Genomic DNA, 15,544 nt, shown 5'->3' with positions numbered 1-15,544 from the left:
TATGTATGTCATTTAGTTGTATTTAATCAGGAATTTCCTTTCCTTTTAACATCTAAATCAGTGTCTGCAATCTTTCTGGCACCAGGGACTGGTTTCGTGAAAGAGAGTTTTTCCATGTCGGGGGTTGTGGGGATATGAGAGGATGGTTTCTGGATGACACTGTTCCACCTCAGATTGTCAGGCATTAGGTTCTCCAAAGGAGCATGCAACCTAGGTCCCTCGCATGTGCAGTTCACAGTAAAGGTTTGTGCTTCTATGAGAATCAGTGCCACTGGTACCTGACAGGAGACGGAGCTTAGGCAGTTTACCTCCCGCTGTGCAGCCAGGTTGCTATCAGGCCGCAGAGCAGTTCCCGAGTAGTACCTGTCCGTGGCCTTGGGGTTGGGAACCCCTGCTCCAAATGAATCCTACTCTAAGGCATTTCCATGACATTACTTCTTGAACTAAAGAGTTGAGGTTTTAGTGTGTATGTAGGAAGTAGGACGATCATAAAATGTCACAATGAAAAATGAGCTAGCTTAGTTTTGATAATAGTGATTTTTTTTCTGAGTACTTTATCAGATTATATTAAAATGACAAGATCATAAATATTAAAGTTGGAAATTATTTTAGTGATCGAGTCTTTCCTGAATGCTTTCTTTTTTGGACAGCCTTCAGTACTAGAGAGAATTTATCCTTAGAGTTGAAATCTTCTTTCCAGAAACTATCACCTGTGGTCCTTAGGTTTTGCCTTCAAAGTAAGACTAATCCTCTAGCAGCCAAAGAACTCTTCAGTATTTGGAAAATGCTTTTTTTGAGTGTCCCTTGCCTAGAGAGAGATTTGCATTAATTTTACTGGTTCTCATCACAGGATTTTAAGCTTTCTCTCTTGTAATTACCCTTTTCTGTGGATTCTTACTCATACTGATTGTTTTTTGTGCTTTTCTCATTTCTTAGTTGGGTACTGTTACTGGTAAATTTTCTCTTGGGTCATTGTAAAGAACTGAGGATAACAGTTCAGTGATGTCGAAAGAGTGAGATAATTATTTCTTTTACTTGGAGCAGTGTATTCTATTGATACTACATAAAATTGCATTGGCTGTTTGGCAAGCATGTCAAGACTGGTGTGCTGTTTGGTTACATTATCCTTACTGATGCCTTTAGAATTCACTTTTGTTAGAGTTAAGACAGTTTTCAATATAGTTTGAACTGTAATAACTTGTTTTAAAATATATTAATAATTTTTTTATTGCTATTTTCTTCATAACTGGAAATGAGGTTATTTTCACCTGGCTTCTTTATGAAACTGTGCTGGTCCTAGTCACCAGTATTCCCTTTTGCATATGTAGGAATCAGCTGTTTAGGAATCACTTCTAGAATTTCTCTGAAGAACTATGTTAAGCTCATATATCTTCTAGTATCTCTTGTTTACTTTGATTTCAGTAGTGGTTTAGCAATCTCATTAGGTAGGGGTAAGTATAAAGGAATCTAGGTAACCTAGATGAATTGGTAGATGTGTTTGTAATAACTCTTTATCAGTTTAGTTTATCTCGCTTTAATCACCTGTGTTTGTTCTATTTTTTAAGTGTAGAAATAATTTTTCTTGGCAGAGAGGTATGTTGAATAAGCATTAAATAGTTATTTTATTGACAAAAATCAACAGTATTGGTCATTTATTGAGCACTTACTATGTGGCAGACTCTGTGCAGAGAACTCTATACTGTGCCATTTTTAGTAGTGTCAGTAATGCTATGAAATAGTGCTATTTTGCAAATTAGAATCTAAGGCTTAAGAAGATTAAATAGCTTTCTCAAGGTCACAGCTAGTAAATGCTGGAGCTGGAACTCATACCCATACTTGTATGACTCATCAAGTCCATTTTTGTGCCTTTCAAGAAGTAGAGAGGTCTTTCATACAGGAATGTGTAGGTTGTGCACTTTCATTTCGTAGTATTGAAGGTCTGCCAATCTTATTAGTTGATGTTACTCCATTTTGAGCTCTCTTCCCTGCTGACTGCTTGCTCTGCTTTGGAGTTCTGTATCTTACTGGTGTAGTCTTTTTGGGTCTATTCATAACACAGTTTTTACTGCATGTCTGTTTTCTACTACTAACTGGTTATTTTAACTATCAATTTAGTTACTAATATGAAAATCATCTCCTAGGTTTAAAAACTAGGTTTAAAAACCTACTTTTAAACTTAAAAAAAAACTAGGTTTAAACTAGGTTTAAATCTTGGCTCTACTACTTCCTAGATGTGTGACCTTTAGCCATTTACTTAATTTCTCTCTGCCTCAGTTTTCTTATCTATAAAATGAGTATAACAGTACCTTTCTCCTAAGGTGGTTGTGAGAATTACATGATAGGGTAATACATGTGAAATAATTAGATTATTGCCTGTCATATAATGTTTAGTAAATGTAATGTGCTGTTATTAACTGGTCATTAATTAGTTTCTTTTTTTCTTTCATAATTGGTTTATTGGTTGTGTTGAGGATCAGTACACAGACATTTCAGTTTGTACACAATTCTTAACATATATACTGAAAATCTAAAAAGCCATGTGTTGTAATTTTTAAAAAGTTATTTCAGTGACTTTCCAGCTTAAAATTGAGAAGCAAATTTTCCATAAGAGGCTATCAAGTACCAGTATCTTCACATGTTAGTAAGCTGTTACATAGATCTCACCAGTTCACAATATAATACTATATAGACTACATACTCTAATTTTCAATCATCCACAGCACATTAACAAAGTTAATTAGAAAAGCAGGACTACCACGACCAAAGATGTTACAGTGCACAGAATTATGACAGGGAGAGCCATGATCAAAGAGTGTTTTTCTTTAGGAAACAATTCTACTAAAAAGTAATGTGGGAATGAAAGTAATTTAAAATGTTCAAGACATTAAATGCAGGACTGCAACTCCATATTGCCATTTAGTATGCTTTGTATTACAGGATATAAAAACTAACCCCCCAACTATGGAATGTTAAGCTGACACTCACGACAGTCAAACCCTCCCATAATTCAGTATCTCACACAAACTTGTGTTTACAAAATAGTTGATAACAGTATTCCTCTGGGTTGTACAAGAAGGGAAATAGGGACCACTGATAAGATACAGTGTGTTATGATATCAGTCAAACTTGGCGTCTTTATCTCTGGCGTCATCAGAGGCTGGACTCTTCTCAGTTTTATTTTCTTCGTTTTGTGCAGGTAAATTTCTTTAGTTTCCTGGTTAGCCACTTTGGCCTGTTTTCCCTTTGCTCCCCTTTTCCCTTTGTTTGCACTTTTTTGTCTGAAGATTTATCCTTTCCTGCTGCCTTTTTTTAGCTTCGTTTCCACTTTGGCGGGAGCAGGTTTAGCTGACAACCGCATTGATTCTCTCTTAGGCTGTTTCTTCACCATCCGTGTGGCTGAGCTGACCTGTGGTCTCAGGCTGCACACAGAAGTAGCTGCTCACCCTGTGTGTGCCTGGCCTACCCATTACTTAGTTTCTAACAATAATATATTTGTTTTAAATGAAACACTAATAACGTACAAATAAATTGTCATTTTCTTGTTAGAATTATTTTCCCTCTGAGAACTTTACAATTTTGAATGTGTTGCCTTTTGGGTCTTCAGGCCATGGGCTTATATTAAATATTAATGCTATTATTATTAACATGTGCCAGGCACTATAAAAAGCACTTTACATATATTAACCCCATGTTGTAGGAATTATTAATGATTATTATTATTGCAGACTTTAATTGCTTGTCCACCTGCACATGGTGTTACCTCTTTTATCTTTATGGGAATATTAAAGGAGAGAGTAGTGTAAGACCTGGTTATTCCATTAGAGGTTGGTTAGTGAATCCTTCTGGTTGAGGAAAACTAGATCATGCTGGAGACTATACCAACCAGATTGTTGTTGGATACGTGTAGGTACGTGTTCCCGTTGTTGCATCCTCTGACTGTGGAGATGATCTGTTGAGAAAGGCAAAATGAGAATTTATCAGAAGGCTCTGCTTTCAGGTGTCCTGATAATTGAGACCTTTATCTCTGTGTCTTATTGATAGTTTTGTCATTTATGTGTCTATTAACAGGATCACTTTCTCAGTAATAGCCTCAGGTTGAGGGGGTATTCTTTGATTTGGCTGAAGGAACTCCTGGATGCCAGACCATGGGGGAGCTTTGATTTAAGAGCATAACTGCTGTACATGGACGTTTTTGACATGTAGTCAAACTCCTGGAGTTTCAGATCTGCGTTTAGATTATGTGAGCTTTATTATTTATGTAAGGGCAAAGGAAAGGATTTGTAAGACATTTATTTATTCCTCTTATTTAATTTGTGGTTTTGCAAACCTAGTACAGTTTATTTTGTTTTTTCTTAGAAATAAAGGAAATAATAAACTAGGATGGTTGTTAAGCTCCCTTTTGTTTGTGTATGTTTTAGGTGGTATTAAAGATAATCAAACATTATCAAGAAGAAGGACAAGGAACTGAAGTTGTTCAAGGAGTGCTTTTGGGTCTGGTTGTAGAAGATCGGCTTGAAATTACCAACTGCTTTCCTTTCCCTCAGCACACAGAGGATGATGCTGACTTTGATGAAGGTAAGGGTGTTCATCACAAGCGTGTCTTTGCAGTGCATACAAATGGATATTAACACAGGTCTCGCCATAACTTTTGATAACGTGTGAATTGGGAGTCTGTCAGGCTAGCCTACTTCACTTGATGTCTGATACTTTGGGAAAATTATATAAATTCTGGGAAATGAGGGTTTATACCATAGACATCATTAGTTTGGCCTTTACTTATTTGGAATTTGTGATTCTGATTTGTCATAGATTGGATAGGAACTGTGCTGATGTTGACTTTGTCAACATGAAATCAGCTTGCTAAATAAAGTTTTGAGGGACAAAGATCATCCTTATGTGTCTGGTATCCATTCCCTTCCATCCTCTTTTGATTAAGTCAGTGTTTAGAAAGAGATGGAGTTCAATTTTCTGCTTCAGAAAGAAGATACTCCTCAAGCATTTCAGAAATATTTTATTTTTGTACTATAGGTGTAATTGCTTTGTTAGCAAAGGCTGAGAGTAGTTAAAAGCTCACATCAAAGGCTAAAATCAGCATCTAAAAGATTTTTAAAAAATCAGGTTGAAAATAACTTCTCACTTGTTTGAAATCTCAGGTTTCATTTTTTGTGTAACGTTTTATTGTAAAAAGCACATAAAAATTTTAAGTATACATTACAGTAGTGTTAAGTGTATGCATATTGTGCAGTAGGTTTCTAGAACTATTTCATCTTGCAAAACTCAAACTCTGTATCCATTGAACAATCCCTTTTTCCACCTCCTTCATCCCCGTAACCACCATTCTACTTTGTGTTTCCAAGAGTCTGACTACAGATACCTCATGTTAGTGGAATCATGTGGCATTTATTGTTTTGTGAGTGGCTTGTGTTATTTAGCATAATGTCCTAAAAGTTCATCCGTGTTGTAGCAATGACAGGATTTTCTTCTTTTTTCTTAAGGCTGAATAGTAATTCATCATCTGTATATACCACATTTTCCTTATCCAGCCATCTGTCGATGGAAGTTTAGGTTGCTCCCACCTATTGGCTATTGTGAATAATGCTGCAGTGAACATGGGCGTGCAAATATCTCTTCAAAATCCTGTTTCCATTTGCTTTTAGATATGTACCCAGAAATGGTATTACATGGTAATTCTATTTTTAATTTTTTGAGGAACTTCTGTACTTTTTTTTAATAGCAGCTGCACCATTTTACATTTCCAACCTTGCACAAGGGTTCCAATTTCTTAATATCCTTGTCAACACTTGTTATTTTCTGTGTGTTTGATAATGGCCATTTTAACAGATGTGAGGTGATCATCTCATTGTGGTTTTGATTTGCACTTCTGATGATTACTGATGTTGAGCATCTTTTCATATGCTTGTTGGTGATTTGTATATCTTTGAAAAAATGTCTATTCAAGTCCTTTGCTTATTTTAAAATTGGAGGCTTTTTTTTTTTCCTGTTGAGTTGAAGGAGTTATGGATATTAACCTCTTATCAGATATGTGGTTTGCAATATGTATTTTCTCCCATTTTGTAGGTTGCCTTTTTACTAGGTTGATTGTTTCTTTTCCTGGGCAGGAGTTTTTACATTTGATATACTCCCATTTGTCTGTTTTTGCTTTGGTTGCCTGTGCTTTTCGTATTGTATTGAAGATATCAGTGCCAAATCCAATGCCACGAAGCTTTTTTCCTCTGTTTTTTGGTAGGAAGTTTCAGGTTTTATGTTTAGGTCTTTAATCCATTTTGAATTAATCTTTGTGCTGTATGCAAGGTAAGGTCCAGCTTCATTCTTTGGCATGTGGATATCCAGTTTTCCTAGCACCATCTGTTGAAGAGACTGTCCTTTCCCATTGAATCATCTTGGCACCCTTGTTAAAGATCAGTTGACACCGTATATGCCAGGGTTTATTTCTGGGCTCTTTGTTTTAGTCCACTGGTCTGTATATCTGTCTTAATGTCAGAACTACACTGTTTGGATTACTCCAGCTTTGTAATAGGTTTTGAAGTCAGAAATTTTGTTCATCTCATTTGAGATTGTTTTGCCTATTCAGGGTCCTTTGAGATTCCATATGAATTTTAGAATAGATTTGTCTATTTCTACAAAAAATGTCATTGTGATTTTGATAGGTATTGCATTGAATCTGTCTTTGAGTGGTATTGACAACATAATAAGATGAAGTCTTCTAACCTCTGAACATGGCTTTTCTTTCCATTTATATGCATCATCTTTTAACAGTGTTTTGTAATTTCAATTTATGAGTGTTTTGCCTCTTTGGTTAAGTGTATTCCTAAGTATTTTATTCTTTGTGATGCTATTGTAAATTGGATTTTTCTTAATTTCCTTTTTGTCATTTTTGATATGACTTTTAACTGATCATATTGATAGAATGTTACTTGCTTCATTTGACTTCAGACCTTCATAGTACCTTGAGCATATAATAAACACAAAGTATTGCTTGCTAAAGTGAAATACCTTGCAGTTTGTCTGCAAAGCAGATTTTCATTAAAGTAATTCCTCTAGAAACTAACCAGGGCTACTTTTGTTCTAGGCACCTGAACACTAGCATACTTGGATTTTTTAAACCTTTATGCAGTGTGCATCTTTTTTTTTTTTTAAACTGGCTATGCTCTCCCTATTTAATTTGAATTACCTCCCACAGAATTAAGGTTGAGATTTCTCTGCAGTTCTTTCTGGCGGTATTAGAATATCTCTATTTCTCTGTACATGCACATGTCTGGGGGTACTTAATTATATTTAAATAATCACTAGTTTAGGTCTGGAAAAGAAGAGATTGTTAATGCAGTTTCTTTGGTTTACAAGTGAGGAGCTTGAGAGGTTTAAGTTTTTTGTTTGGTTACTGGGTTGGTGGCACAGTTGGGAGTAGAATCTATTCCAGAATAGTTAATACTGTCACACAGTTTTCTCAGGTAATTAATTTTTTAAATAATATTCTTGGTTTAGAATATAAAAAAATAATATTCATTGCAATTATGGTAGGTGAACGAAACGAAATATATTACTAATTCTAGATCATTGGATGCTAACTTCTTTTATGAGCTTGAAATACTTGAATTGACAAATGTTTTATTTCACGAACATGTACTTTATTTTTTAAATTTCTACAAGCTCTTTATTTTCAAAGTCTTAAAAGAATGTTTATTTCAAAAGTTTCAAATGGAATAAGAAGCACAGATTATTATCCTAGTTTTACGGATTGGAAAACTGAGAACAGAAGAATAACTGTGTGTTTGGATTTACATAGGTAGACTTTGCGAGAGTAGAATTTTTTTAAAAAAATGATCATTTAGGACCTTTTAACTGATAAGAAAAACAAAACCTCAATTCTTTGGTTTTCCTGCTAGTTTTCTCTGCTTCTTCACTTGGGTTAGAGAAAAAGCAAGCTGCAGAATGTGCACTACATGCTGCTATTTGTGTGAAATTTAAAAAAATATAATACTACATACTGATAAAAGATACATACATATGTAGTAAGAGTATAAACATGCATGAGAACAATAAACACCAAATTCAGGGTAATAGTTACCTCTGGAAGGGGAGGTATAGAGGGGACACAGAGGACTTCAGCTTTATTGGTAAAATTACTTAAGTTAGCTAGCAAGGACACAAGTGTATGTTATTTGTGTTAGTCCATTTTCATGCTGCTGATAAAGACATACCCCACACTGGCTAACTTACAAAGAAAAAGAGGTTTAATGGATTCACAGTTCCACATGGCTGGGAAGGCCTCACAATCATGGTGGAAGGTGAAAGGCACATCTTACTTGGTGGCAGGCAAGAAAGAAAATGAGAACCAAGCAAAGGGGGTTTCCCCTTATAAAATCATCAGATCTCGTGAGGCTTATTCATTACCACAAGAACAGTATGGGGGCAACCGTTCCCATGATTCAGTTATCTTCCACTGAGTCCCTCCCACAACATGTGGGAATTATGGGAGCCACAATTCAAGATGAGATTTGGGTGGCAACACAGCCAAACCATATCATTCCACCCCGATTCTTCCCAAATCTCATGTCCCCACATTTCAAAACCAATCATGCCTTCCCAGCTGTGCCCCAAAGTCTTAACTCAGTTCACTATTAACTCAGAAGTCTACAGTCCAAAGTCTCATCTGAAACAAGGCAAGTTCCTTCTACCTGTGATCCTGTAAAATCAGAAGCCAGTTAGTTACTTCCTAGATATGATGGGGGTACAGGCATTGGATAAATTCACCTATTTCAAATGGGAGAATGAGCCAAAATGAAGGGGCTGAAGGCCCCAGGCAAGTCTTGAAATGCAGTGGGGCAGTCAAATCTTAAAGCTCCAAAAGTGATTTCCTTTGACTCCATGTCTCACATTCAGGTCAAGCTAATGTAGGAAGTGGGCAGCTCTGTCCCTGTGGCTTTGGGCAGCTCTGCCCCTGTGGCATTGCAGGGTACAGCCTCCCTCCTGGCTGCTTTCATGGGCTGGCATTGAGTGTCTGCGGCTTTTCCAGGTGCATGGTGTAAGCTGTTGGTGGATCTGCCATTCTGGGGTCTGGAGGATGGTGGCCGTCTTCTCACAGCTTCACTAGGCAGTGCCCCAGTGGGGACTCTGTGTGGGGGCTTCAACCCCACATTTCCCTTTTGCACTGCCCTAGCAGAGGTTCTACATGAGGGCACTGCCCCTGCAGCAAACTTCTGCCTGGACGTGCAGGCATTTCTGTACATTCTCTGAAATTTAGGCGGAGGTTCCCAAACCTCAGTTCTTGACCTCTGGGCACCCACAGGCTAAACCATGTGGAAGCTGCCAAGGCTTAGGGCTTGCACTTTCTGAAACCACAGCCCAAGCTGTATCTTGGCTCCTTTTAGCCATGGCTAGAGTGGCTAAGATGCAGGCCACCAAGTCCCTAGGCTACACACAGCAGGAGGGCCCACAAAACCATTTTTTCCTCCTATGCCTCTAGGCCTGTGATGGGAGCTGCTGCTGTGAAGGTCTCCGACATGCCCTGGAGACATTTTTCCCGTTGTCTTGGAGATTCACATTTGGGCTCCTCATTATGCAAATTTCTGCTTGAATTTCTCCTCAGAAAGTGGGCTTTTCTTTTCTATCGCATTGTTAGGCTGCAAATTTTCCAAACTTTTATGCTCTGTTTCCCTTTTAAAACTGAATGATTTTAACAGCACCCATGTCACCTCTTGAATGCTGTGCTGCTTAGAAATTTTTTCCACCAGATACCCTAAATCATCTCTCTCAAGTTCAGAGTTCCACAAATCATTTAGCAGTCTCTTTGCTAAAACATAGCAAGAGTCATTTTTATTACAGTTCCCAACAAGTTCCTCTGAGATCACCTCAGCCTGGATTTCATTATCCATGTCATTATCAGCATTTTGATCAAAACCATTCAACAAGTCTCTGGGAAGTTCCAAACTTTCCTACAGTTTTTCTGTCTTCTGAGCCCTCCCAACTGTTTCAGCCTCTGCCTGTTATCCAGTTCCAAAGTCACTTCCACATTTTCGGGTATTTACAGCAGCACCCAACTCTTGGTACCAATATACTGTATTTGTCCATTTTCAAGCCACTGATAAAAGACATACCCAAGACATGGCAATTTATAAAGAAAAAGAGATTTAATGGACTCACAGTTCTACGTGGATGGGGAGGCCTCACAGTCATGGCAGAAGGCAAAAGGCATGTCTTAGATGGTGGCAGGCAAGAGAGAAAATGAGCATGAACATGCGTGTTAAACATTTAAATGAAAACATTTAATATTTTTTCAACGTAAAAATTTAAATTTAAAAACATGACAATTGAAGTTTTTTAAAATTTCAATTAAAAAAATTTTAAATTTAAATCAAACAATTGTAAATGTTAAAAAATATTTTAACAGCCCTGAGATAGAGATTTAAGTTTAGCATTAAGTAATAAAAAATAGGCATTGTATTCTGTGTATTGTATGTAAATTGCCTATGATTAGTTGTTAATCTGCACAGTTGAAGGTCTTTTCAGTCTCATTTTCCAGAATTAGGATACTGATGTTTAGTGACATAAATAACTTATCAGAAATCATTTAACTAGGAATTGGTAATATAGGGACTGAAACTGGTAGCTGACTGGGTTCCAAATACCATGGTTTTTCTACTATAATAGACTCTTAGACTCTTAGTGAAGTGTATGCCAGAGGTTAAAGGATGTTGAGTGTAGGTCATTATTCCGTATTTGAAATCTGCTTTTTGTGTAAAGCAAGTAAATAAGTTTTTCTTGGTCTGCCTTTAGAAATTAATGGGAATTGTCATTTTTCTTATACATGTGAAAAATCTAAGACAACAGTCTTCTTTAGTTTTTCATAACCTCATGTGATAGATTTAAATTTTAGGTTCTTTCACCTAACCCATATATTCTTTTTTAAAAAATATTTGCATTGATCTCTCCATTTTATTTTTCATGAGAATTTAAAAAATATTCATAAATTTTCTGACAACCATTTACTCCTCAACCCTTTAGAATGGCTATGTTCTTGGTGATGATAACATTCCCTCTTTTTTATTTGTGTGCTGTCCTCTATCTGGCCTTTTCCCTGGATGAAATGCTTTCCATTCAAACATTTTCCCATATTACATTCTCTCCATTTAAGTGTCCCTACTTCTATCCTTTACACTCTTTCTTTTTCATCTCAGATTATTCATTCCCTATAAACATTTACTTTTTCTGTCTTCCAGAGCCTTGTCATAGTTTCTCTAAGAAGTTGGTGAGATGACAGGCTTGATGGTGATAGCCACAGTTTCCATTCTAACTGTAGCTCTGAAAAAATGCAAAGTTAGTAACTCTGTCTTCTATTCAGAATTAAAGGGCCCATTATTATGCAGTTGATATTTCACCCAACTCTGATTTGAGAGAAGATTACAAACTTGCCAAGTGCTGTTTCTGAATCCATTGTCCTCACAAAGACAGTGAATTCTGATATGATCCAATGGTCAGTTATTAAACTAAGGCTCATTCCTCCTGGCCTTGAATGTACTATTCACGTATTTCTAGATATACAGATATTGGACATAATTATTTCTGTCTTCATTTTCTTTCACACCATAGTAATTTTTCTTTATTCTTTTGTGTTTTTATCACAATTAGCATTTTCAATACAATGTAACTCCTAACATTTTTTTTCTTTTTTGGGGGAGGCAGGTTTTATTATTAATTTTTATATATATATATATTTTATTTCAATAGGTTTTTGGGGAACAGGTGGTGTTTGATTACATGAATAAGTTTTTTAGTGGTGATTTCTGAGATTTTAGTTCACCCATCACCTGAGCAGTGTACACTGTATGCAGTGTATAGTCTTTCAACCCTTAACCACCCCCTGACCCTTTCCCTAATTCCTCAAAGCCCATTGTATCCTTCTTATGCCTTTGCATCCTCATAGCTTCACTCCCACTTATGAATGAGAACATATGATGTTCGGTTTTCCATTCCCGAGTTACTTCACTTAGAATAATGATTTCTGATTCCATCCAGGTTGCTGCAAATGCCATTATTTTGTTACTTTTTATGGCTGAATAATATTCCATAATATATATATGCACCACATTTTCTTTATCCACTGATTGACTGATGAGCATTTGGGCTGGTTTCATATTTTTGCAATTGCAAATTGTGCTGCTATAAACATACGTGTACAAGTATCTTTTTTGTATAATGACTTCTTTTCTTCTTGGTAGATACCCAGGAATGGAATTGCTGGATCAAATGGTAGATCTACTTTTAATTCTTTAAGGAGTCACCACACACTGTTTTCCATAGTGATTCTGCTACTTTACATTCCCACCAAAAGTGTTTTCTTTTCACCTCATCCAGGCCAACATCTATAATTTTTTTTTTTTTGATTATGGACATTTTAGCTAGGAGTAAGGTGATATTGCATTGTGGTTTTGATTTGCATTTCCCTGATAATTAGTGATGTTGAGCATTTTTTCATATGTTTGTTGGCCATTTGTATATCTTCTTTCATGTCCTTAGCCCACTTTTTGATGCAATTGTTTTTTTCTTGCTGACTTGTTTGAGTTCATTGTAGATTCTGGATATTAGTCCTTTGTTGGTTATATGGATTATGAAGATTTTCTCCCACTCTGGGTTGTCTGTTTACTCTGCTGATTATTTCTTTTACTGTGCAGAAGCTTTTTAGTTTAATTAAGTCCCGTCAATTTATCTTGGTTTTGTTGCATTTGCTTTTGGGTTCTTAGTCGTGAAATCTGCCTAAGCCAGTATATTGAAGGGATTCTCCAATGTTAGCTTCTAGAATTTTTATGTTTTCAGGAAAGGTTTTAGATTTAAGTCTTTGATCCATCTTGAGTTGATTTTTGTATAAGGTGAGAGATGAGGATTCATTCTTCTGCATGTGGATTGCCAATTATCTCAGCACCATTTGTTGAATAGGGTGTCATTTCCCCACTTTGTGTTTTTGTTTGCTTTGTCGAAGTCAGTTAATGCTTAAGTAATTGGCATTATTTCTGGGTTCTGTATTCTGTTCCATTGGTCTATATGCATGTTTTTATACCAGTACCATACTGTTGGTGACTATTAGTTTGAAGTCGGGTAATGTAATTCCTCCAGGTTTGTTATTTTTGCTTTAGTCTTCTTTTGGCTATGAAGGCTCTTTTTTGGTTCCATATGAATTTTAGGATTGTTTTTTCTAATTCTGTAATGAATGATGTTGGAATATGATGGGGATTGCATTGAATTTGTAGATTGCTTTTGGCAGTATGGTCATTTTCACAATGTTGATTCTACCCATACATGAGCATGGGATGTGTTTCCATTTGTTTGTGTAGTCTGTGATTTCTTTGAGCAGTGTTTTGTAGTTTTCCTTGAGGTTTTTCACCTCCTTGCTAACCCATATACTCTATATTAATGGGCATTAAAATGTAGTCACCAGTAGATTTTTATTAAATTTAGATAAAAACTATAATTTTCTGTTATATGGATATATATTAGAATAGTCCTGTATGTTGATTTTTTAAAATCATGGTAAAGACCCATTGCATTTCTTACTGCTTTTCTATTGTTTTGTGGTCTCTAAAACTAGCAGTTATTCAGAGAAAGATCTTTTTTTGTGCCATCCACCTCGGGGAGGTAATATACCAAATATTTCATAATTTTAATGAGTATATATTTCAAGTGTTTGTTTGTTTTGGTGCCTCATGTAAAGAGGAGATTTTTAATCTGTTGTCCAAAAGTGAAATGTTAATAAATGGTTTAAATCAGAGATTGACAAACAATGATCTGATTTGTAAATAAAGTTTTGTAGGGACACGGTGATGCCCATTCACATATTTTTTAGTGGCTTCCTTCCCGCTACAGTGGCACAGTTGAGTAGTTGTGGCTGAGACCATATGGGTCCTAAGCCTGAAATATTTACTGTCTGACCCTTAAAGAAATTTTGACCACCTGTGATTTATGTAACTTCATGTCTTATTGTTCTCCCTCTCCTGTAAAGTTAAAGAATAAGGCAGTAAATCCTCTCTTTCATCATAAATTGATAATTTTTTGTGCGATATTTGTTCTTGATGTTACCTTTAATCTTGACTGAGCTCAGAATGTATTTTGAGCACTGAAACGAAAATACTGATACTATAGGATGTTTGTTTCACTGGTACACCTAGGAAGTATCAGAATAGGTAGTTTTTGCTTTAGTTTTAGTGCCTTTTTCATTTAAAAAGAAAACACATATTAAGTTGTAATTCATGGTTGCTGACGTGTGACTAGGCATTGTGGAAAGATAATGGTATGAGGCCAGAAAACCTGGGTGGAAATCTCAGCTTTATACTTTGGAACTGTGCAGCATAGAATAACTTCTGAACCAATTTTTTCTGACTCTGGTATCTTTTTAATTGCTCACTTGAGTACTAGAAACAATGAGAATGATAATTTCCTTATGAGATTAATGTTTTGTATTGTGCTGTGTTAGATTATGCTACTGGATGATTCAAAACCTAGAAAACTGTTATTATAAGTTTTCTATAATTATCTCTCTCTTAATTCACAGTTTGTTTTTGCACATGTGGTAACTCTCCTTTGAGTGAATTCAGTCTTCATAAACTTTTATATTACAGAATTTACCTTCTAGTTGAAAGTGAAGTGATTTGATCATATTAGAGAATATATGCTTTTTCAAACAAAAAAAAAGAGTAGAAAAACTCATACTAAAATTCCCATTAGGGGGCACTATTATCAAGCTTAGCAGAACTGGAGACTAATTTGTTTTCTCAAACATGCAACCCAAGGCTTGCTAAAAGGGAAAAATATTTTCATCTGATAAGATTCAGATACTGTTTTATACAACTGAATTCCTTAAATATGTTATAAAGTACACTGAATTAAACACAGATTCAATAACTCACTGCCTTGCTTTTCAGCAGACTAAATTGATTTACTATTTCAGGTGATATAGGAAGCTTACTTTATTTTGCATCAGAGTCAAATCCATAATTTTCATATTTGGAGTGGCCAATTTTTTATTTTGCTTACTACACACAAAGGATGATCCTTAGCCTTCAAAATAGGTTGATTTCAAAACAAAGCATGAAGACTGCATTGTACTCCTAAAATTCAGTTAGGGGAATAAAATAATATCTTTTTACTCAGACAGTATTCATGTGTGCACCATGTATAATTATTAAAGTGATAATACACATTGTAGTGATAAATAAAACATAGCTTTTATGTGTTTTTTTCATTTTCAGTAGGAGAAAATTGTTACTTGAAAATTATTTGTTTTTGTATTAATCAAGTTTGGTGTTAGAGTAAGAAATACTAGTGTCGACTGTTAACATATTTCGTTTAAGTTTTGAAAAGAAAAGCAGAGTTGTAGAATCAATCCTTTCAGAGGCTAAAATATGAATTGACAAAACTGTAATTAAAATATTGATGTATTTAGAGTAATTTTTCCCAGCATAGGGTTATTTTTGTATGACTGAGGTTGGAGAGAATAAGTTTGTATGATGATGTTATTTGCAGTGCTCTCTGTGCA

At 35.6% G+C, this 15,544-nt stretch overlaps 1 protein-coding gene across 1 annotated transcript in view; it reads left to right on the top strand.

Annotated features, from left to right (window-relative positions):
- Nucleotides 1-15,544, top strand: part of EIF3H (eukaryotic translation initiation factor 3 subunit H) — a 110,378-nt gene that overhangs the window by 25,667 nt on the left and 69,167 nt on the right. The window contains exon 2 of the mRNA XM_054498514.2: nucleotides 4,419-4,575. Coding sequence (XP_054354489.1) covers nucleotides 4,419-4,575 — 157 coding nt within the window. The remainder of the gene's footprint in view (nucleotides 1-4,418; nucleotides 4,576-15,544) is intronic.

Source organism: Pongo pygmaeus, chromosome 7 (genome assembly GCF_028885625.2).
Source record: "Pongo pygmaeus isolate AG05252 chromosome 7, NHGRI_mPonPyg2-v2.0_pri, whole genome shotgun sequence".
NCBI classification, from domain to species: Eukaryota; Metazoa; Chordata; class Mammalia; order Primates; family Hominidae; genus Pongo; species Pongo pygmaeus.
This window is presented reverse-complemented; position numbering and strand designations above follow the sequence as displayed.